The sequence below is a fragment of the Zosterops lateralis genome (genome assembly GCF_965231275.1).
Source record: "Zosterops lateralis genome assembly, chromosome: 2".
In the NCBI taxonomy this organism is placed as follows: Eukaryota; Metazoa; Chordata; class Aves; order Passeriformes; family Zosteropidae; genus Zosterops; species Zosterops lateralis.
In genome coordinates, this window is record NC_139763.1 from 101,172,724 (window position 1) to 101,194,796 (window position 22,073).

The following is a 22,073-nucleotide window of genomic DNA, read 5'->3' on the forward strand; positions in this document are numbered from 1 at the left end:
GCTAAATTTAATTTTAATACTGCCACGGTAACATTCTGGTCTGGCTTGCTCAGAGCCCCAAAAAGGAGTTTAGCATGCCAGTACTTCTGTTTGGGGAAGCAATTTGGAGGAGAAAAGGTCTTTCAATATTGGGCAGAACATACAATTTTCTTATTAATTTTGTGAGAAGAAGTAATTTCTTTCTACTGAAATAGATTTTAAGTGTTTTAAAATTCACTGTAACATAATGTAATTGTGCTCCTACAGTATTATAACAATTGAAAATAATCCTGCTCTCTTTTTTTTTTTTTTTGTATTTCCTTGTATCAGCATGTATGCAACCTGCACCACAGATCAGATGGCAGCTATCTGGACTAAATCTAACCTGAGTTAATTTTAAAAAAGATTACTTATCTGATTAACTCATTTATACAGTTCACTGTCCATGAATGTTGGTGACTGCTGAGTAAAGTCAAACCAATGGGATGCAGCTACAGTTATCTTTAGCATTTGCTCAAATGACTACTCAAAACTATTTTGGGTACATACCCAAGGCAGAATTCAGGCAAACAATTAACACCATAAAAACTGATGTTGTTATAATTGCTCAAGAGCACTTGATGACAAGACTTCCTCACGTAAAAGAGCTTTAATCCTGCTCATACTAAACAAAGAAAGCTTAAAATATTTGAAGCCCAAAAGGAATCAAATAAGTAGGGCTTTTGTTGCTATTTTTCTTTTATGCATTCTTTTGTATATTTTTTCCCCTAAGCTTTATTTTATTTTTACCTAATAATGGTTTCTGACCAGTACAACCTCTATCTAATTATTTCATTACTTAAAAAGCTTGTGGCTTTTACCATTACTTCTTTAACTACCTGAAAGGAGGTTTTAGCCAGGTGGGGGATCTCCTCCTCTTCTCCCAGGCAACCAGTGACAGGATGAGAAGACAAGCTGTGCCAGGGAAGGGTTAGGCTGTACATCAGGAGGAATTTTTTTCACAGAAAGGGTGATTAGATATTGGAAGGGTCTGCCAAGTGAGGTGGTAGAGTCACTGGAGATGTTTAAGGAAAGCCTGGATGTGCTCTGGTCTAGGTTAAGATTGGCCACAGGCTGGACTCAGTGCTTGCAGAGGTCTTTTCACACCTGATTGATTCAGTGATTCTGTGTGGGATTATCCATCAGGCTGCAGAGTAACAACATCCTCCTAGAGCCAAACAAAAGAAAGTAAGTAAGACAAGAGAACAACGTTATGACCTCGATGTCCACCCTCTATGCCTGGTTTTAAAGCATATATATAGATGTGGCATATATATATATAGATGAGAAGCAGCCCCAGGTGAAGGCACACCAGCCCTGCCCTGGAAACTCACCTCTGTGAGTTTCCTCAGTGAAGGAAACTAAGGGAAACTTAGCCACAAACAATCAGAACTGTAACAATGAGGCTGGCTAGCTGGAGACCTGTGGCTAGTGACCAGCCCTGTGAGCAAAGAGAGGGGGGAAACCAGTAGTGGAGTTAATGGGGGAATGGAGGTACTGCACTTAAGAGAATAGGGGGTAGATGAGAAAACTACGTAGAGCTGCAAATACATGAATGAAGAAAAAGGGGAAATATGGCAGGAAAGAGCAGGAAGACCAGGCTGACACGAATAAGTCGGACAGGAGAAGAAAGAGCTGTGAAGGAAAGTGTTTGTCTCAACAAAAAATGCTATGATCTCCCTCCTACACTGGGTGTCCCATGGTTACACGCACAGTGGAACACAAACGCACATGCCCTAACACACACACCCGGTAACACGCACGGTGTAATACCGCACAGACGCGGTGTAACACACACAGAGCACACAATACTTACATGGATGAAATCCACACACAGACCCCCGGACCCTCCGCGCATGCGCGCCCCCCGCAGCGTCCGCTCCCCGCGCGCAGGCGCAGCGCCGTGCCCGCGGCGGGGGCGCGCGGTGCAGGGTGGGAAGGAGGCGGCCCCGGCCCGGCGGAGCGCGGCGCTGAATCCTCCCGGCCGCTCACAGCACTGTGGAGCCGCTTCCCGCCCTGCCTCCCCTCCGGCCGCCGCCTCCTCCTCCTCCACCGCCCCACACGCGCACCCTCCCCCCCCGCCCCCCTCCCGCCGGCCCGCGGATTTAAAGGGGCAGCGGCGCCGGCCGGGGGGAACCATGCCGAACTTCTGCGCGGCGCCCAACTGCACCCGCAAGAGCACCCAGTCCGACCTGGCCTTCTTCCGCTTCCCCCGGGACCCGGCCAGGTGAGACCCCCTCGGCAGGGGCGGGCTGGGGGTGGGGCTCTCCCCCATCAGGCCCCGCCGGCCCGCAGCGCTGCCTGCCCGAGGAGACACCGCCAGCCGCCTCCCTCCTTCCCTCCCGCTCCGCTTCCTCCGCGCCTCCCTCGCCGCGCCTCCTCACCCCGGGGCCACCGGGCGCCCGCAGCTCCGATGGCGCCCGCCAAGGCCGCTCTGGCTCTGGCGGCGGCGGGGCGGGGCCGCGGGACCCTCCGGCGGTGGCGGCGAGAGGCGGGACGGCGGCTGCGCCTGCGCCGGGACCGGACCGGACGAGATGGGATGGTATGGGATGGGATAGCTGTGGCTGCTGCCCCTCGGGGAGCGCTGGAGCGGGAGCGGCGCCGCTCCGGGACTCGGCGGGCACGGGGCGCCTGGCCCAGAGGGGCTGAGCGGGGCTGTGTGCCCGGCGGTGCGATGGGATGTGCGGCTGTGAGGGATGTGGGGCAGCCGGAGGGAGCAATGGGCTGAAGTAGGAGAGCCCTGCGCTGTGTGAGGCTCAGCACTGGCTCAAGCACTGAAGGTCTGTCAGTCCTGCGATGTGGTGCCGGACGATGAGGTGTGTGCGCGGCAAATGGGACACCCCTGCGATAGGGATGGTGGCAAAGCATCATGAGCAGCATTAGAAGTGAGGGGAGGAGTTCCCAATGGGTGAGAAACAGGGGTGGTGTACTAGTAGAGCAAAAGGAGTGGGAGAATGTGGAAGATAATGGAAAACACTATGGAAAATAAATCATGTACTTAGACATAGAAGCCCCCATGTAATGGTTCACCCTTAAATTGAAATAACACTCTTAAAATCACTTGACTTAACATGATGCTCACAATACTGAAAGGTGCATCGGCATAGAGCAATACCAGTTACTTCTTTTCTAAGAGTACATAGTTAAGGCTGAATTTCTTATGATTTATACATGATGTTTACTTCCTTCCTTGAAGCTGCTTGACCTGATTTTTGGAAAAAAATCAAAAACCCCTGGGAATTATGCATATGTAGTATTTTCTAAGGAAACATACCCTCCAGGCAGTTTCAAATGAAGGTACAAAAAGCTTATATAGGTAGTAGCTGCTCTCCAAAGTTGTCATTTTGGATGTTATTAAGTTCTCCTGGGTGAATGCAAGGCCTTGCTGTAAAGCTTGGCTACCCAAACCTCTTCTTGATGCCTGGTACATGCAAGGTATTGCAGTACAATCCATATTCCATATGCTTTTGCTTTAATAAGAGCTGAAATCAAAATGGTTGCTTACCTACTCTTATTCTTTCATTTTTATGATTTGTTCCTACTGTTGTCTCTTTCTGCCTTCTGTCCTTTGAGACCCTCAGGATCTCACACAAAGGAATGTCTGCAGTTTGTGTGGAATTGAAGAAATTTGGTGCTGCCTGAGCTTCAGTCTTAATTTGTAAGAGGTCCACACTGTAAAATGTGAGTCACATCAAGCTGTACAGAATTCATCAATGGTGACAGTTTACTGTATGAAGAAAATACCCTCTTCAGTTTAGAATTTTTTTATGGAAGGACATTTTGAATGAGTGTGTTCCATGGTAATAGTGTGGAGATGTAGTTAAAGGTGTGTGACTAAGGGATTACATTTCAAAGATTAATTTTTTAAAAACTCTGTTTTATAAACTCTAGGATGGTTTGGGTTGGAAGGAGCCTTAAAGCTGATCTCATTCCAAGCCCTGGGCAGGTGTGCCTTCCATTAGAGCACCTTGCTCCCAGCCCCAACCAGCCTGGCCTTGGAGCACTTCCAGGGATGGGGCAGCCTCAGCTTCTCTCGGCAACCTGTGCCAGAGCCTCCAAACCTTCATTGTAAATAATTTCATTCATAGATCTAACCTGATTTTCCCCTCTTACAGTTTGAAGCCATTCCCCCATATCCTGTCACTACAGTTCCTGATGCAGAGTTCCTCTCCGAGTTCTCTGTAAGGCCCCTTCAGACACTGGAAGGCTGTTCTTCACTGAGCCTTCTCTTCTCCAAACTGAGCAGCCACTACTTTCTCATCTTGTCTCCATATGGCAGGTGCTCCAGTCCTCTTACCAACTTTGTGGTCCCCTCTGGACTTCATCCAACATTTCCATGCCTTTATTTATATTGGGGCATGCCTTTATTTATATTGGGGCATGCTGTACACAGTATTTCAGATGGGCTCTCATGAGAGGGGCAGAATCTTCTGTCCAGAGGAAGGAGAAACTATACATAAACTGTTTGTATCATCTTTGTGCTCTTAAAAAGTCACTGACAAAGATGATGTTCTAAGTTCTCTAGAAGTTTCCCCCCTTAATACCTTACAACTTTCTGTCCAAAGTTGATCATATATTCTATTTTACCAAGAACATTTAGAGATCGATAAATCCGTGCATCCTTTTGGTTTTTAGACTTGAGGGTGTTGGTTTATTCTGTGGTCTACAGCAGTCTGCAGATGGAAATGACAGTATGTTCCTTGTACTGCTTGCTCTCACTTCTGTGGGTCAGATTGAGATGGTGGCCGAAGTACTTTGTGCCAAAATGTTGTTTGCACTTGGCAGCTTACAGTGGGAAAGTTGAAAATAAAGTTGTTATACGTCTTAAAACCTTAATTAAAAAAAAAAAAATCATTGATGGTAAATGGATGGTCTGGAATAAATTGTTTCTACTACCTTACTGTTTTCAGTGTTTCCATAATAGCTGGGTAATTGCCTTTAATGTTTTCCCAGTTCAATGCTAAGCAGTTCCAGTTACACATTCCACGTCTGATCTTTCAGGTATTAGGAAGTCAGTGAGAGCTAACCTGTTAAGACTACCTTCTTTCATTTTGGCTACTTCAGAAGATAAAGGGTTCAGAGATTAGCCTTTGGAGAAGAACCACCAGCATTAATGGGTGGTATGTTGTCTTTTCATACCAAACTTGTGTAAGTAGCCTCTGTTACCTCCATAAGGTTGTGTATTTTTTTAGTTTTATGCAGTTTAGGCAGTGATCCTCACAGTAAGATATGTTTGCTTAACTCTCATCTGTGATTGTGGCTCTGTTCATCACGGTGGCTCGAGTTACAGTTGAGGTATGAATGTTTAGAACAAAATACTTCTTAAGCAAAGAGATGCTGTTCTACTGCAGTTGACCACTACTGAGGTAATATACACTCTAGCTGCATCTCAGTAAAATGCTGTTTCAACTTTCATGAGATGTCAGCAGATCTCTGAAAATGTAAAGTTTGTGACTGAAGAAAACTTTAAAAGCAATGCCTAATGCAGTATTAAGGAAACTTTCCTGCCTGACCACTCCATTCAGGAGCCACGCTGGGAGTCCCATTTGTGTGGCCCGAGACTTTAATTGCTGTGACCAAAGCCTCTCCAGGGCGGTGGCTCCAGTGAAACAAAGAGTGCTGTTTGACTCCCTGGACATGCCACAGTCATGGTGGTGGACAAGTTTCCTTTTCAGCCTTGACCCTGGGTTCTGGGTTTTCTGCAGCAGTGTCACATATCTGTTCCTTTCAGCACTTCACTCATAATGTGGTAACAGTTTGAGCTGATGCCTCTGGGGATTGACCCTGGACCAAGAAATTCTTGGGCTTTTATATGGTTACAATCTATACACCCATTCTGTAACTGCTGCTTTATGTACAGCATTATTCCAAGTACCAATGTAACAAAGCTAACAGGATTACCATAGGGTAGAGTACAACATTATAGATTCCTGTGCACAAATACTTAAATGGTTACCAATAAAAAATCACAATAAATTGGTTGACCATCCACTACTCATTTCATGTGAGAATGGTGTATCCAGTTTCTTTAACTTACAGCAAATAGTATATGGCAGTATATGGTCCTTCCTATTTAACTTCCAATTTGAATTTTACTGAAAATGCCTTAGTTAATCCTTCCTCTCCAGTTGTGTGTCATGTGCCTGCATTTTGTTTTATTTATAATTTATTATTTTGTGTGAAGTGGTCTCCAACCATTTGTTTTCTAAGAGGCTGGTCCTGGATATCATTCTCATCCAAACTCTTCCTGCTGATGACCACGCGAGAAGTTGGCGAGAGTTATTTCCAATTTCTGTCTATCCCATAGTATTACTCCTAAACTCCAGGCCATTTTAAATCTACCTGACTACAGGTTTGAGCAGTTTTATTATTTCTTTGTTTCACAGGAGCCTTTGGTGTGTGTTGGACAGTGTACTAAAGCAATTTCTTTGTAAGCTGGGTGGCTTCCAGCAACACTTGTATTTCAGTTCCATTAGATATGTTCTTTTCTGCTGACATATAAAACTATGGTTCCTTCTGTACCACAGATGTATGACACTCTCCAAAAGCATGTTTAGAACTAGTATAGTCACTCATTAATTACATCCCCACCAGGCTGCTCTTCTTAATGCCAGTTAATTGAGCCCCTTGGGCATTCACCAAGGGTTATAGAGGTTCTGCTTCAAGTACCTCTAGGTTTCACATTCCTGTGTAGCCCGTGTGTCATTTTCCATTTATGTATGAAGATCCACTGGAGAATGGGATTAGGTCCAAGTTCTCCAGAGACTGATCATGCATATCTCTCTGTAGGTGGCTGGAGTGAAACACTACCTGAGCAGTTGATGATGCAGCTAACTGTTGGAGGGAACAGGAAATAAAGTTCTGGATAAAAAAAAAAATCTCAAAATAATATGTGACTGTGGGAAATCCCTGACTAGCCCCTCACTCCAGTCAATGCCAGGAGCAGCCACCCCCAGACCACAAGGGGTCCAGATGATGGGATGGAACAGATGGTGTTCTGTTCCCCACAGCCTTGGATGAGACAGTGCCAAGGACCAGGACAAAAAATGAGGAGCGGCCTTCTGTGTGATTCTCAAAGGAGTTTATTCCTGGAGAAGGTCAGGGATGGAAAAAACCAACTTACAGACTTTACACTGAATTTTAAGTGGGGGTGGAACAAGAGGAGGGGACAATGCAGAAACCAATCAGTGACAAACAGGGGAGGAGCTCAAGGAGGGACTTACAGAACAATGACCAATGGGGAACATAATGGGAGGATACAATTTGAGCAAACCAATGGTGCTTCAAACACTATAGAACTTTCCAGAGCTAAAGGCAGGGACAAACACAGATTGACAACCAGGTAGGTGGGGCAATGAGCAGGGGGTTGGTTCAAGGGAGGACTGACATGGGACATTCTGCAGCAAGGGACAGATTTTGAGGAGAGACAAACAACTGGGGAAGGGAGGAGTAACTGGGAACAAGCTAACAGGATGGGGGAGAAACTGGAACAAACCACTTAAAACATACAGTGCAGAAAAACACACCACCACAACTCCGCCTCTTTTGTTTAGTTTGAGAAGAAGTGGTAGAATAAAAGAAAAATGTTTAAACCTCAGTCCCATTGTCATCCCAACCAAGCCTCAGACTTGGCAGCAGCAGTGATGTTCACTTCAGCTGAGACTTAACTTTTCAAAACTCTTAATTGGGACCCTTTTCAGGATCCCGAAGACTAAAAGGGCTAAAAATAAAACTAAAATGACCAACAGAATCTTTTATGATTGTTGACCACCATCCTGATAGTCCCCAGTCTTCAAAAATGTTTCCCAGCCAGTCCTCAGTCTCCTGGTTGATTTTGCCGATCGTGTTCTTCATCTCGGCAATGGAAACATGGATGCTTTTGCTCTTGCTGGACAAATTAAAGCAGCAAATCCCCTCAAACTCATCACACCCGTGCCCATGTGCTAATAAGAATGAGTCTATGGCTGCCTGTTCTGGAGAGTCGCCTGCCTGGTAATCTCGTTTTCTAGGACATTACTAAGAGTGGTTAAGATTTGCCTGTCTTGTCACCCAGCACTCCACGTCCCCAGTTCACCCAGAGCCTTGGCTGCTGTGACCCATGGCAAGAAGATAGACACGGCAAGCCTTTTTGACTTGGCTCAGTGGAAAATTTCAGCATCACAGTGCTCATCTAATTGGTTTGCACCCCTTTTCTGGACTCTCAATTTATTCTGCTTGTCCAAATTAACCTTTTTGGTCATGTTGGGCAAGAGCAGGGACAACCAACCCAGGGTGCACGGACCTCTGAGAAGGTGAGAGGGGGTGCCAGCACACTCCCTATCACCAGAAATTATGAAGCCCCCCTTGTCTAATTTCCCAGGGTGCCCATCCTCAGTGGAGGACCAACTTGTTTTGGCTATTGCAGAGCACCAATTGAGTGCCAATTTGCAGCGGTAAAATTTTTGTTGTACCAAATGACTGATTCAAAACAATCCTTCTGGGAAAACTAGCCACAGATACAACAGTAGGCTACAAAGCTACAAATTTATGTATAAGAATACAGAGAATATATAAAAGAAAAAAGGCAAAATTAATTTGGGATCACAGACAGTGTTTACTTCAGGATAAAAGGCAACAGCCGCAGCCTGTTTTTGTGTAACTGTTGAAGAACTTCGTAAGGGAATGATGCCTTGAGAGGCTACCTAGAACAGAGGCTAGACAGTATTAAAAGAACAAAGTAGGTATTTATTAATAAGGTCTTCAAAGAATATACCTTGGCCGGTACAAGAGCCTGGCCCAGGCTACAGCCAAGATGTACAACGGGTCACACGTTTTCACACTTTTATAAGTTTTGGATCATTTGCATATTAGGGTTAATTGTCCAATTACAGCTTCAGGTTATGAAGTCCCATCCTCCCAGATTGCTCTCCTCAATTCACTGTTGTTTATACTTTCTGGGCCTGAAGCTGCAATTGGTTCTCAGGCTGGAAAAGGATTGTTTTGTCTAACTAAACTATGAGGAGATCTTGCCAGCACTTTATGTGAAGTTGAGAATTATATACAAATGCAGTACAGAATCTGGGTAATATGAAAGCAAAAACTTAAGGCATTAGGAAACTAGTATTGGGTAGTTAATGAAATCTGTGTCAGACTCATTTTGGAGTAAGCCCCCTCTGAAGAGCTGCTGATATCTCTTGCTGTCACTCATTGAGCTGATCTTAGACTATTACTGCCTTGACTGGTACCTACTTGGGTTCTCTGGTTGGCATTAACATGGGAGGGTGTTATGGGTCAACACAGTTTGGTTTTTAGTTAAAGAGGAATATGGAATACTGCCCTGTCAGAACCTTGGAATTGTTTTGGAAAGGACAGGGACCCATCAGAAGCCAGTTCTTAGCTACTGGCACATGGTTTGACCACCATATGAGAAATTGAGAAAGCTGAGTGTGAGTGTTGGTAATACCCATATAAAGCTGAGACTTTGTCCTAGCCAGCCCTTTTCCTTCCAGCCCCAGAGGAGGTAAGGCAGTCCTGGCTTTCTCCTTGTGGGGGGGCTGGGATGGTCTGGCTTGCCCAGGCCCAGGTTTTCAGGGGGGACCCGCCTGGCTCAGTGACTCCCAGGCCGGGGGAGAGGATGAGGATATGCCTTGTCCTGGCCCAGATCGGTTTTTTAGCAGCTGTAAAACACTCTGCTGTTATGCTGCGGGGACTGAGCCTCCTTCCCCCTCTGGTGACTCCCAGGCAAAGGAAGAAGAGGGAGGAGGAAAGCCCAGCCTGCTGGAGAGATTGTGCAGCTTCAATCAAAGGCAGCTCTGCAGTCAGGCAAGTGGCCCTGCAGCAGCCAGAACCCAAAGACTCTGGCCCAGCCAAGTGAGGCCTGACCCTGCCACCATCAGTCACTGCTGGGAAGAGCCATCATGCCCTCTGTAGACCTGAGCAAGATTTACCTCTTTCCTAACACCAGATGGAACTTCCAAAGCTCTGGCCCTTTCCTGAGTGAGAACAGACAAAGTGATTGAACTATAAGGAGAAGCAGCATGGAGTCAGTGAAGGGAGAGTGAAAAGACTAATTGGGAGAAAGGATTGAGGACTTGTCATTTTAGACTGGGCTCCTCTTATGAGCTATGGTAATGAAGGGTAATATATTGATATCCCCTTTAAATCATGGGAAAAATATGCATTTGGGGAGATGATTGTTTAGATTTGTAAATTTGAGCAAAGGTCTCTGTGACAGACTGAGTGAAGTAATTGCGAGTCTTGTGATCCCATGAGATGCCTGAGCAGAGAGAGATGAGAAGCCCTCTGTGCCAGTGAAGAAGTGAGAAGACATCTCTGCTCCCTGAGATGAATAATCCTTTCTCTTTGGAGCTGTTTATCTTTAAAGGTGACACCCCAGATGCCTGATTTCCCATGACCCATAAAGCAGCTTGGGAAATTGCTGATGGGAGGAGACACAAGGAAGCAGGTTTCCTTGGCTGGCTGTTTTTGTGAGAGTTCAGACCTACAAGAGAACTGTTCTAGGTTGTCAGTAGAGGAAATTCCATGGGAAACTAAGAGACACTCCTCTCCTAAAGAATTGATGAAAGGCTGTTTTCAGATGGTGAAACTGACTGAAAATCACAGGTTTTCTCTCTTAATGTTGTTTGAGGGAAAGTGAACAGTTTGTGTGGGGAAGGAAGAGTGTTTTGAAAGTTTCATTTGATTCTTATTTTCTTCTTCTTAGTGTGTGTTAATAGAACTGTTGCCTTCTAAGTTTAGGCCTGCTTTGCTTCTCCTGATCCTGTCAGGAGGACAGAGGGAAAAAGAGAGTAAAGACTAAGACCACTGCACTAAATTTGGTAAACAGAAACAGGTGAACATGTAACCTCTACAGAGGGCAAGGAATTCAGGCTGATGTTTGCCTGCCCTTGACAACTGTATGCCAGTTCCGAATGCACCATTCCTGCCACCAGTTTATCTCCCTGTAATTGCCTGGAGGTGATTCAGAGAAGTTAACATAATATAAGGAGCTCTGGCTTTGCTCTCTGTCAATGTTTGTCAGCTTCCCTGAATCACTGGGAAGCAGGTAGAGACCATGGAGTCAGGCTGTTTCTCCGGACTGAAACCCTCCCCAGTAGCTATAGAGGAGGCTGATCAGCCCTTGTGATCACATTTAATGCGTTGTTTAGTAGTCGACACCTACTGAGAAAGTCTGAGAGCTAGAGTCAATACACTTTACATGCTACAGGTCTCCAACTTTGAAAGAGTCTTTATATTGATTAAGTGTTTATTGTTGAAGAAATAAAGTGAAGAAAGCTCCTCTGTTCTCGTTTTGGGGTGATTGCGCTGCCCAGATAAGAGTGCAAGGTTTGTTGTGCCAAAAAACCCGATCTTTTTAAAACATTGTTTTTCTTTCTTTAAGTTGTTACTAAGCATACTCTCTGTATGGATCTCTGAGAGCAAATATTAGAAATGATTCCTGACTTGTGGCATTTGCTATCATTGTTATTTTGATATTTTGCCTGAGCAAAAAATGGAGATTCACAAACGGTTCAGCCAGCAGAGATCAGAATCAAAGACTCCCCTCTTTCATCTGTGCAGTTGCCCTTTGCTGAGCTAAAGTAGAGGTGAAGCCACTCAGACCTTTGATTTCTTCATTTGGGGTATCCACCAAAACATCTGACAAGACAGCCTTTGTTCCTCTGTTGTTGGGTAATCACTAGTTGTTTTTCTCCCTCCTTACTGCTATGAACAATAATTTCATGTTTGCAGTCAAAAGTAATAGTAAAATTGCTTTCTCCCAACTTCTGGCAACAGAACAAGTAATTTTGTTGCTCACAGAGTGATGGCATACACCCCATTAGCAGAAGTCAAAGCTGATGCTGCATTTGCATTAATTACTGCAAGTGGTTTACTCACCAGAGGAAACAGTCTCTTACATACCTAAATGAGTCCTATCAGTAAGGGAAATATTTCCTTATCATTGTGGTGTATTTTGGAGAACTACTCCAAAGCAGAAGTAAATACATGTAAAAATACATATATAAGGAGAACTTTCTTCGGGTGTGGAAACGCTGTCTGTAAAATGGTTGCTTTTCTGTTGTTATTATTTCTCTTTCATAAATCTACTCTAAACTCCCCAGTGACCACAATAAATAAGAATACTGTATTTTGGAGGGAGGTGGAGAAGACAACTATCTTAAAAACTGCCTAGAAAACATTATGACTTTAGACTACAAGCACACCACTTTGTTTTTTAATTTTTCTTTTAAAGAGTGAATTCTTTGGAATTAAATAGTAAGGTTTTATGAGCAACTGTGCTACAATCTGCTCTGTGTGTGGGGGGGGGGGGGCAAAGGCAAGAATATATAAATTAAGGGAAAAGACTCCTGAATTTGCTGGGGTGATGTTGCATGGCAACCAAAAGCAGAAAAAGTAGTTTCTACAAAGAATTGATGGGATGTTCCAAAGGAAGTTGTAAAGAACTTTCCTGAGCCTTCCATCAAGGTCACTTGCACTCACTTGTGCTCCAATTTTGAGTATTGCTTGAAATTGTAAAGGATTTTGTTCTATCCTAAGATTATATAATTCTTCTCCTTACATGCAGATGTCAGAGATGGGTAGAGAACTGTCGAAGAGCAGATTTAGAAGATAAAACTCCCGATCAACTCAACAAGCATTACAGATTGTGCGCTAAACATTTTGAGACTTCTATGATATGCAGAAGTGTAAGTAAAATCAAGCATTTGTTTTCTGCATCTTGCAAAATGTGACTGACATTTTTCACCAGAATGCTGCCTTTTAATGTTTCAACTCCTGGGTAACTGGTCCCTAGGAAAATTAATTTCTTAGTTTTAATTGGGATCACTGCCATTGTCTTGGGCTCCACACAGGCTCACAGCCTTTGAAAATGATAATGAAAATGAACAGTCAGAGGAGTTAGAAAATGTGGTGCTCCTGCCAGTTTAATGTGTTTGTTGAACACTGGCCCTCACTGCAGTGCTTTCCTCCTGCTTGTTTTGATTCACTAGAGATTACAAAATTATATAAGTTTATTTAGTGTATGTTTGCATATATCTAATTATTTAAACTTATTAATGTCCTGTTCCTGAAGTGTTTACATGGTATGATTTGGTTAAATTACACTCTGTTGTGGCCACAAGATTTGAATACTCTTTACATCTGTCAGGCTTTTATTTCCTGTTAGATTTTCATCCCGCTATAATGAAGGCACTATTTTCTCTTAATGAAGTAATAGCTTTCAATTCTTTTTGTCAACAATATTTTAACAGCTTGCATAAGAGTAGGAAAGGGTGGTGTTGGGACTTTGCATCAAATTTTAATTTTCAGGCTGAATTTCACTCTGGTACATAAGCAAAACCAATCTTTTAGTTATGAAGGATAATTAAAATACAAGTCAAACTCTGAACTCCTGATGGTATTACCCGTGATGAGGTCTCTAATTAGCCAGCATCCCAGAAACAAATGAAAATTGGAAGTAATTATGACTCTGAAATGAAACTCTATGAAACTGGGTTTGTTTGAAATGTATTTCAGTCTGATGACAGATGCCATCAGTTACAATTTTGTACTTAGTGGAAATTAGCCGGTATAGGCAACACAGGTTTCCAGTGTATCCAAATATAAAATTTTACTTAAAATATTTTTTTTTAAGTGGGAACACTTACATGATCATCTAGAAATCTTTTCTTCTTTTTTTTTTGTTCACAGATAAATTTTCCCTCAATGTGATCTTTCACTGTAGTGCTTGGTGGACTTCATAGTTCTAGAAAAATAAACAATTGAACATTTTCACAATGAAATGTTTCTAGAATTGTGAAAGAAGTGATAAAACCCAGAACACAACAGTGACAAAATGTTTCCTTTCTGTTGCATAATTGTCTTTTTATCCAGAATATTTATTCTTAAAAAAACTATAATATTGCAGTAAATTAAAAATATTGCATCCATGGTCTTTGCTATGAAGATAATGGGGCAAAAAAATGGATTTGCAGTTTGGATTGGATTCTAATTAGTCAGCATCCCAGAAACAAATGAAAATTGGAAGTAATTATGACTCTGAAATGTAGTATCTGTCTTCTTATTTTCAATGTTTTTTTTATGTCCCTGAAATGTAAATTGCATAGCTTAGCTTTCTCTTTGGTAACATCAAAAAGTCAAAGCACTTTAGAATAAAAACATAAACAAGAAAAGAAAGAGAGGAAAAAAGGGCACAATGTCTGAAATTTCTCAAATTTTCCCTGGTCTGGTTTCTTACAGAGCCCCTACAGAACGGTTTTACGGGATAATGCTGTGCCAACTATATTTGATCTTACAAGTCACCTGAACAATCCCCACAGCAGACATAGGAAAAGGATAAAAGAGCTGGTAAGTTTTTAATGTAAAATCATTGGTTTGTTATTAAAAGAAAATAGGCAAGTAAGTGAATGTGAAATTGTTACACATAAATGTCAAATAAAAATATTTAGCACTTGAGTGTTTGTATTTTCCATCCTGCCTATTCCTGTATCTTCTTTGTTGATTATAGGTTAAATGCATGATAAAAATTTTGTCTACTAAGGAAGTCTTTAAGAAATAATCTGTAAAATTAAATGTGTTGATCCAGAGCTGATTCTTTCATCCAAATCAAATGTATAGTTTTCTTTTCCTTGTTACTACAGTGCCAACTGAAAACAACTGAAGCATGATATCCCAGAATTCTTGCTGGATATTGATTGTGATCTTTGGTTCACCCATTTAACTTCTGAAATATGAATCAATTCAGACATGCTTGTTTTAGCTTATTTTTCTGAAAAAATGATCCATGGATAAAATGAAGATTTAGAAATTTTTTTTGTGGGATTGTGTTTTGTGTGTCATTTAGGGAGAAAGTGTCTCTGTGGTTATAAGTATACTGACAATTAACAGGAATTCCACTCCTAATCTCTGTTTACACTTGAAAAATTATGGACAATTTCTAAACACTTCCTTGTGAGTTTGGTTGCATTTGTTGATTGAAAATGGAGTCCAAGATAGTTCTGTCTACTGGCAGTACATTATCAAATTGCAATAGAATCTATTTAATGGAATCTATTTAGTAACTATGCATATTGAGGAACCTCCTAATACAACTCTTCTATTTAGTAGATATATGTTTTGGCAGTAGTAAACTACCTCAAGAAACCTCCTGGTCTTAGAAATCTAGCACTTTTTGGCAAATGTTAACTGGTCTCATCTCCAGTATTTGTATCTGTATGTGTTAATATTTTAAGGTCACATGTTAGTCATTGTCATCAGTATAAGTTCTTTTTGTTTGTTTTTTTAAGAGTGAAGAGGAAATAAGAACATTGAAGCAGCAAAAGAGTAAGTGGTCAAAATAATTGATACAGTTACTTTATTTGCTAAGGCTGACAAGGTAATGCAGGACTCAACTATTATATTATATTATATTATATTATATTATATTATATTATATTATATTATATTATATTATATATATTATATTATATTATATTATATTATATTATATTATATTATATATTGTTATATGTATTATAATATATAATTATTAAATTATAATTAATAATTAAATATATAATTATTATATATAGCAGGAGGATAATTGAGTTCCTTCTTGATTCAGCCAGCCAGTCTAAATTGTTTCCAAAATACTCATTCACTTTTAAACTGGAAACAGTCTTCTTGGGACTCTGGTAACTTAAGGGTAATGGGCAAGTAAGTGTTATGTTTTATTTTTGATACTAACAGTATTTTTCATTTTGTAGTTGATGAAGCTTTTGAACGGAAACAGCCAACCCAAGAATCAAATGAAAACAATGAACAAAATACTGTCCCAGAGGAAGGAGGGGAAGAACAAGAGGAAAAAGCTGTTCCCTTAACACTGGAAGAAAGAGAAAACAAAGATTACCTTAAATCATTATTTGAAATTTTGATCCTAATGGGTAAACAAAATATTCCATTGGACGGCCATAATGTTGATGAGCTTCCAGAAGGTGTTTTTACTTCAGATAACTTTCAGGCTCTACTGGAATACAGAATAAATGGTGGTGATGAAGTTCTGAGGAGACGGTTTGAGATGACTGCAGTCAACCTTGAGTATTGTTCGAAAACGCAGCAGAAACAAATGCTTGAGATCTGTGAAAGCTGTGTAAGAGAGGAGACACTGAGGGAAGTAAGAGACTCACACTTCTTTTCAATTGTCACTGATGAAGTAGTGGACATAGCAGGAGAGGAACATTTGCCAGTGTTGGTGAGGTTTGTTGATGATTCTCACAACCTAAGAGAAGAATTCATAGGGTTTTTACCATATGAGGCTGATCCTGAAATTTTGGCTGTTAAGTTCCACACAACTATTACTGAAAAGTGGGGTCTAAACATGGAGTACTGTCGGGGTCAAGCCTACATCGTCTCCAGTGGATTTGCTTCTAAAATGAAAGTTGTGGCTACAAGACTCTTGGAAAAGTATCCACAAGCTGTGTATACGCTGTGTTCCTCATGTGCCTTAAATGTTTGGCTGGCAAAATCTGTTCCTGTTGTTGGCGTTTCCATTGCATTAGGAACAATGGAAGAAGTTTGCTGTCTTTTTAATCAGTCTCCACAATTACTGGTAGAACTGGACAATACAATTTCTGCTCTTTTTCAGGACAATAATGAGAAGGGTAATGAGTTGAAGAAGATCTGCCGTTCTCAGTGGACAGGCAGGCATGATACTTTTGAGGTTTTAGTGGACCTCCTGCAAGCACTGGTACTCTGCTTGGATACTGTGAGCAGTGACTTGTCTGTCAGGTGGAACAATTTCATTGTTGGTCGAGCATTTGTACTTTCAAGTGCATTAACAGATTTTGATTTCATTGTCACTATTGTAATTATGAAAAATGTTCTGTCTTTTACCAGAGCATTTGGAAAAAATCTCCAGGGACAAACATCAGATGTGTTCTTTGCAGCTGGCAGCTTAACAGCAGTATTGCACTCTTTGAATGAAGTGATGGAGAATATTGAAGTTTACCATGAATTTTGGTTTGAGGAAGCCACAAATTTGGCTACAAAACTGGATGTACAAATTAAACTCCCAGGAAAATTTCGCAGGACACAACAGGGGAACTTTGATCCCGATATGACATCAGAAAATTACTACAAAGAAATCCTAAGCATCCCAACAATAGAGCATATTATTCAAGAATTAAAAGATATTTTCTCAGAACAGCATTTAAAAGCTCTTAAATGTTTATCATTAGTGCCCTCAGTCATGGGACAGCTGAAATTCAACACGTCTGAGGAGCATCATGCTGACATGTTCAAAAATGACTTGCCCCATCCAGACACGCTTTCTGCTGAGCTTCATTGTTGGAGAATCAAGTGGAAGCACAGAGGAAAAGATATTGAACTTCCAGCTACTATTTATGAAGCACTTCACTTGCCCGACATAAAGTTTTTCCCTAATGTTTATGCACTGCTTAAAGTCTTGTGCTTACTTCCACTGATGAAGGTGGAGAATGAAAAATACGGAATAGGACGAAAGCGCTTAAAGGCATACCTGAAAAACACCTTGACAGGGCAAAGGTCAAGCAACCTTGCTTTGCTGAACATAAACTTTGACATAAAACATGACTTAGATTTGATGGTGGACACTTATATTAAACTCTATCCAGATAAAGTGGAATTTCAAGACTGTATTCCTTCTAACAATTCTGAAGTAACAGATGATGCCTAACTTTTTAAGCTCTAACTAATCTATTGGAACAGCTTGTTCTTAATTAAGTTTCAAAACTGGGGAGAAAAAACCCTTGAAATCTTAAAAAAATCACTGCAACTGTGTTTCCATTGTAGGCCTTGGACTGAACAAGCTGTGGTCAATGACCTAAATTATGTATTGTTAGTCCATACTAAATGTGTTTGGCAAAGAAAATCAAGCCTGACACAAGCCCATGCTCTTGACAGAGGTGCTTTCTACATCTGATTGGCTGAACTAGGTGCTCGTTTACTTCATTGCATCGTGGAAAAAGTACATTATGATTGTAGATCTGATGGGGCTGTTACATATTCACTGATGAATTAGGATAAGAAAGAAACTCAAACTATTAAAAAGAGTATAATCTATTTCGGTTCTGTTACTTAGGATTTTTTTTTAAAACCCAAACTTTCAAGAAAGTCTTTGATGTATATTTAAGTGGCATTTTGGAGAGTGGATTCAGCTGTTGCACGATCCCCGTGCTGTGGACAGGTCTCAATGTAAAGTGAATGTCAGTGATATAGGGGTACTTTTATGGTTTTGTTGGAAGAGTCAACCTCTTTAATCTCTTGATGACTGTTTACATTCCTTTGTGTCAGACACAAACTTTTCTTTAGGCTTAACAGGCATGGTAGGAGTATTTAAATTCCTAAAAGACACTAAAAACTTAAAATTTATTTCACAAACATTTAAATCTGTTTGCTCTGCCCAGACTCTGACGCAAACCTGTGCATCTTATAGTATGTTTATTTGTAAACTCACTCTGGAAAGATTAAAATAAGAGTTTGTTGTTTGTCTAGAAGTAAGACTGAAAATATTGCTGTTATTTTTGGCGAGAATGAAGCATTTTTGTACAGTTTATGGAAATTTAAAATAAAATATTAATTGCTTTTTATATAGCATTGGATTTCTTAGTAAAGCTGTGCCTTTGGGAATGTGTTCTGTAAAGGTACCTTTTATTTTAGCAATTTTTTCTTCATTGTTTCTGCATGTTCTGCAAGGTTTTAAAGTATTTCGAGATAGCAGTAACTACATACTGATGGAAGTTCTGACCAGGCTGAAAGGGATTAAATTTGAAATGGTTCAAAAGTAAAGTTTTGCAGCTCCCCTGATGCACGACAATTTTATAACTTACTTATCAAATCAAACATCAAAAATCAAAAATCAAATGGTTTGGGTTAGAAGGAACCTTAAAGCTCATACAGTTCCACTCCCTGCCATGGGCAGGGACACATTCCACTAGACCAGGTTGCTCTAAGCCTCGTCCAGCCTGGCACTGAGCACTTCCAGGAGTGGGGCAGCCACAGCTTCTTTGGGCAATCTATGCCAGGGCCTCACCACCCTCACAGCCAAGGATTTCCTCTCTATATCTATTGTAAATTTCCCCTCTTTTAGCTAAAAGCCATTCCCCCTTGTCCTGTCAATACAGTTCCTGATGCAGAATTTCCCATCTTGTGCTCTGTGAGTTCCCCTGCTAAACACAGCAAGGTGGTGCTGATGACCTCAGAGGTCATGAACCCTGTGTCAGTAAAGTCAGGTCGGATGTGCCTGGACTCAGAGGTACAATCAGAGAAAGAAAATTGATATCCAGTACCATAGAATTGGCCAAAAGAGCTAAAGAGTGCTTTCTGACTGTGTAAATGAGGCCTTTCTAGCCAATGTATGGAGACAAATTGGAGAAGGGAAGTGCAGTAAAACTCTACTTAAGTTACTAAATGTCTGCTGGAGCTCAGCAGAACACGCATGCTTGTGATAAGTGTTGCTAATTACCTGGCTCAATCTTCTGTTTTTTCCACAGGTATTTAGCTTGTCTGTAATAAATCAGGAGCTCCTACAATTTGTCCTGTTGGTGAGGAATCTCTTGATTTTTTTGACACCTATAGGAGTTAGTCGTAATAGTGGTGATTTGGTAGTATGCTGAAAACTACATGAAGGGAGATTAAGATAGATGTGCAAATTTCTTGTCTGTGTGTGTGGTAAAATACTGGCACAGGTTGCTCAGGGAAGCTGGGGCTGCCCCATCCCTGGAAGTGTCCAAGGCCAGGCTGGACACTGCTTGGAGCAATCTGGTCTAGTGGAAGTTGTCCCTGCCCTTTCCTGTTTTCCTCCACAGAAAAAAACCTACAGTGTTTCCCATCTGATTTCTAGGGGTGCATAGAAAGAATGCAAATGTTATCCAGTTATACAGTTCTGCTAGAGCAGGTCTGAAACTGATACAAATGTGTCTGAAAATGAAACAATCACTGAAGATAAACTTGGATTTTGTTTTGTTGAAGAGATTCTGGAGGCCAGGAATTACAGTTTTTAAATATTCTGTCAATTCAGGACAGCATGTATTTCCAAGGTATATGTGAGCTATTTACCTTGGTTTGACCTGGCATTTTGGTACATTCTATGTAATGAAGTGATTGGTCTGTTAAAATTAGTGTAAGTATTGCTGCTCAGATATAATTTTTAGTGGAAGTGGATTTCCATAACTGCTCAGCCTATCATGCTCTTGAACGCAATGCTTGTTTTAATACACAAAATGTATTTCCTTTTCCCATGCAGAGAATTCCTGCTAAAAACCAGTAATGATACTTGGAAAAGGAGCATGTATAATTTTGTCTCTTGTGTTATTTCTATCATTGTCTTCCGAAATCCTGTATCCACTTCTTTGGGTGCCAAAGTTATGCTGTAAAGAAGTGGATGAGCAGAACTACTTAAGGATTCTAGGTGCAGCTATTCTGTCTTCCACACTCACTTTCTGTGCAACAGTGCAAAATCTCAGAGTGGCCAGAAATATCCCAATTACTCTTAAGCAGAGGCAAATAAATCTCTTTATTGTATCTGTTTCAAGAAACAGCAACTAACCTAGAATAACAATAGGTGTTATCCCAAAGAAGCTTAACATTCTGTCATTTCCAGGTGTGTAGTGCTCCCAACTTTCCCTAAGGAAAACAGTTCCAACAAGGAATAGGAATATCCCCAACATTTGCCTAAATGTGATTACTGAGACATCAGCAACAACAACAACAACAACAACAACAACAACAACAACAACAACAACAACAAAAAAAAAAAAAAAAAAAGGAGTTGGAAGTTTTAAACACATTTTAAACACATTTACAGCAGTTTGAAAACGTGTATATTCTTTATAAGTGTTCTTTACTTTGAAAAATAACAGTTAATCAAATAGAATTCAATGTGCATGTTCCATAACACAGTAATCGTTCATTTTATTATTGCCATATTGTGCAGTGTTTCTAATTATTTATTTTCCCGCAGCAAACTTGCTTTTTTCTTAAAATCCACATGCGTGTGGGTCTTCTGTTTTAGCTGGCAAGAGTTATCCCTGGAAGTGTCTTTGTGGTCAATGCGAGTACTAGTGCAGTACTAGGGAGGTTGAGAAGCAGAAGTGACAGTACATATGTCCCTACAATCCCCTATTCCTCTGTTTTGTAGTGTCTCAGAGTTAAATATATCAGTGAGTAAACTGCTCATGTGATCTTACAGTAAAAGATACTCCTGTGTTGCATAAGGCTCCCAAAGCACCCCCCCCATGCATGTTAGCTGACATAAATACCCTAGGAAGAAATTTGTTTTCTAGTTGTAGAATTTGAGGTGCAGAGTAGATGATGGCTGCTGCCATCCCCAAAGACCACCCAAGCAATCTACAGACCTTCCTCAAACCCTCGTGGCTGCAGGCTCCAAAGAGCAACACTATAATAAAAATACGCTTTTTAAAAAATAGTTATTTTATATAGGCGCCTCCTTGAGTGCCTTCTTGCTACAATACCATGCTCTGGCCTGGCACATGGAGTCCCAGCTGGAGCCCAGGCTTCTCATAGAGCACCCAAGAGCTGAGGTGGCAGCTCCACCTTTATTAAAAGGTACTGAGAAACACTGATTTACATTTAAAAATCGAGATCCCTGTGAAAGCCAGTGCTGGAGGCAGCCCAGCACACCTGCCAATAGTTTCAGGTATCTCACAGCATCTTTCACTGAGAGGGGACTGCTGAGTGTCTTATCATCTGTGGCAGTCTACAGTTGGAGCTGGGACCACACACACCACTGCTAGAGTGAAAATTCAGCTTGTCACCTCTTCAGGCAGCAAAAATCTGAGGATCTTGGCAAAGGAGTGTCTTTCATTGCTCCTGGAAGAATCTCTAGGAGATCAGCAAGAGAATACCTTTTGCATGGCCCCCAAGACTCAGGGTGATTTCTTAGCAAATAGATTCTGGCAGCCAGATGTCTCCAGCATCTATTGTCACCAGGACACAGAGATTGAGGACAACTCACCAGAACCTTGGGTTTTTTTATTCTGTCTTACTCCTGGAACATCACTTCAGTCTTCATAGATGTTTCC

At 41.3% G+C, this 22,073-nt stretch overlaps 1 protein-coding gene and 1 long non-coding RNA gene across 4 annotated transcripts; one reads left to right on the forward strand and one right to left on the reverse strand.

Moving 5' to 3' along the window:
• Positions 1-248: 248 nt before the first annotated feature.
• LOC310906450 lies at positions 249-2,504 on the reverse strand. 2 transcript variants are annotated; one of them, XR_014589403.1, is made up of 2 exons: positions 2,403-2,504; positions 249-1,186 (listed from the first exon to the last, which is right to left on the reverse strand). It is a non-coding gene; the product is annotated as an uncharacterized lncRNA (long non-coding RNA). The 2 variants fall into 2 exon arrangements; XR_014589404.1 differs by lacking the exon at positions 2,403-2,504 and adding an exon at positions 2,211-2,356.
• Positions 2,103-18,608, forward strand: THAP12 (THAP domain containing 12). Of its 2 annotated transcripts, none has more exons than XM_083855748.1 (5): positions 2,103-2,245; positions 12,584-12,704; positions 14,257-14,364; positions 15,303-15,339; positions 15,762-18,608. In XM_083855748.1, the coding sequence occupies exons 1-5, from the start codon at positions 2,157-2,159 to the stop codon at positions 17,705-17,707; spliced, it is 2,301 nt and encodes a 766-aa protein (XP_083711874.1). In that variant the 5' UTR covers positions 2,103-2,156; the 3' UTR covers positions 17,708-18,608. The 2 variants fall into 2 exon arrangements, with proteins under 2 accessions (XP_083711874.1, XP_083711875.1); XM_083855749.1 differs by lacking the exon at positions 2,103-2,245 and adding an exon at positions 5,114-5,138.
• Positions 18,609-22,073: the final 3,465 nt, after the last annotated feature.

Excerpts from the sequence above, each read along its gene's own strand:
- THAP12 (XM_083855748.1), top strand. The coding sequence starts at position 2,157 with ATGCCGAACTTCTGCGCGGCGCCCAACTGCACCCGCAAGAGCACCCAG. Across the intron at positions 2,246-12,583 it reads TTCCCCCGGGACCCGGCCAG|ATGTCAGAGATGGGTAGAGA; the intron begins GTGAGACCCCCT and ends CCTTACATGCAG. Across the intron at positions 12,705-14,256 it reads CTTCTATGATATGCAGAAGT|AGCCCCTACAGAACGGTTTT; the intron begins GTAAGTAAAATC and ends GGTTTCTTACAG.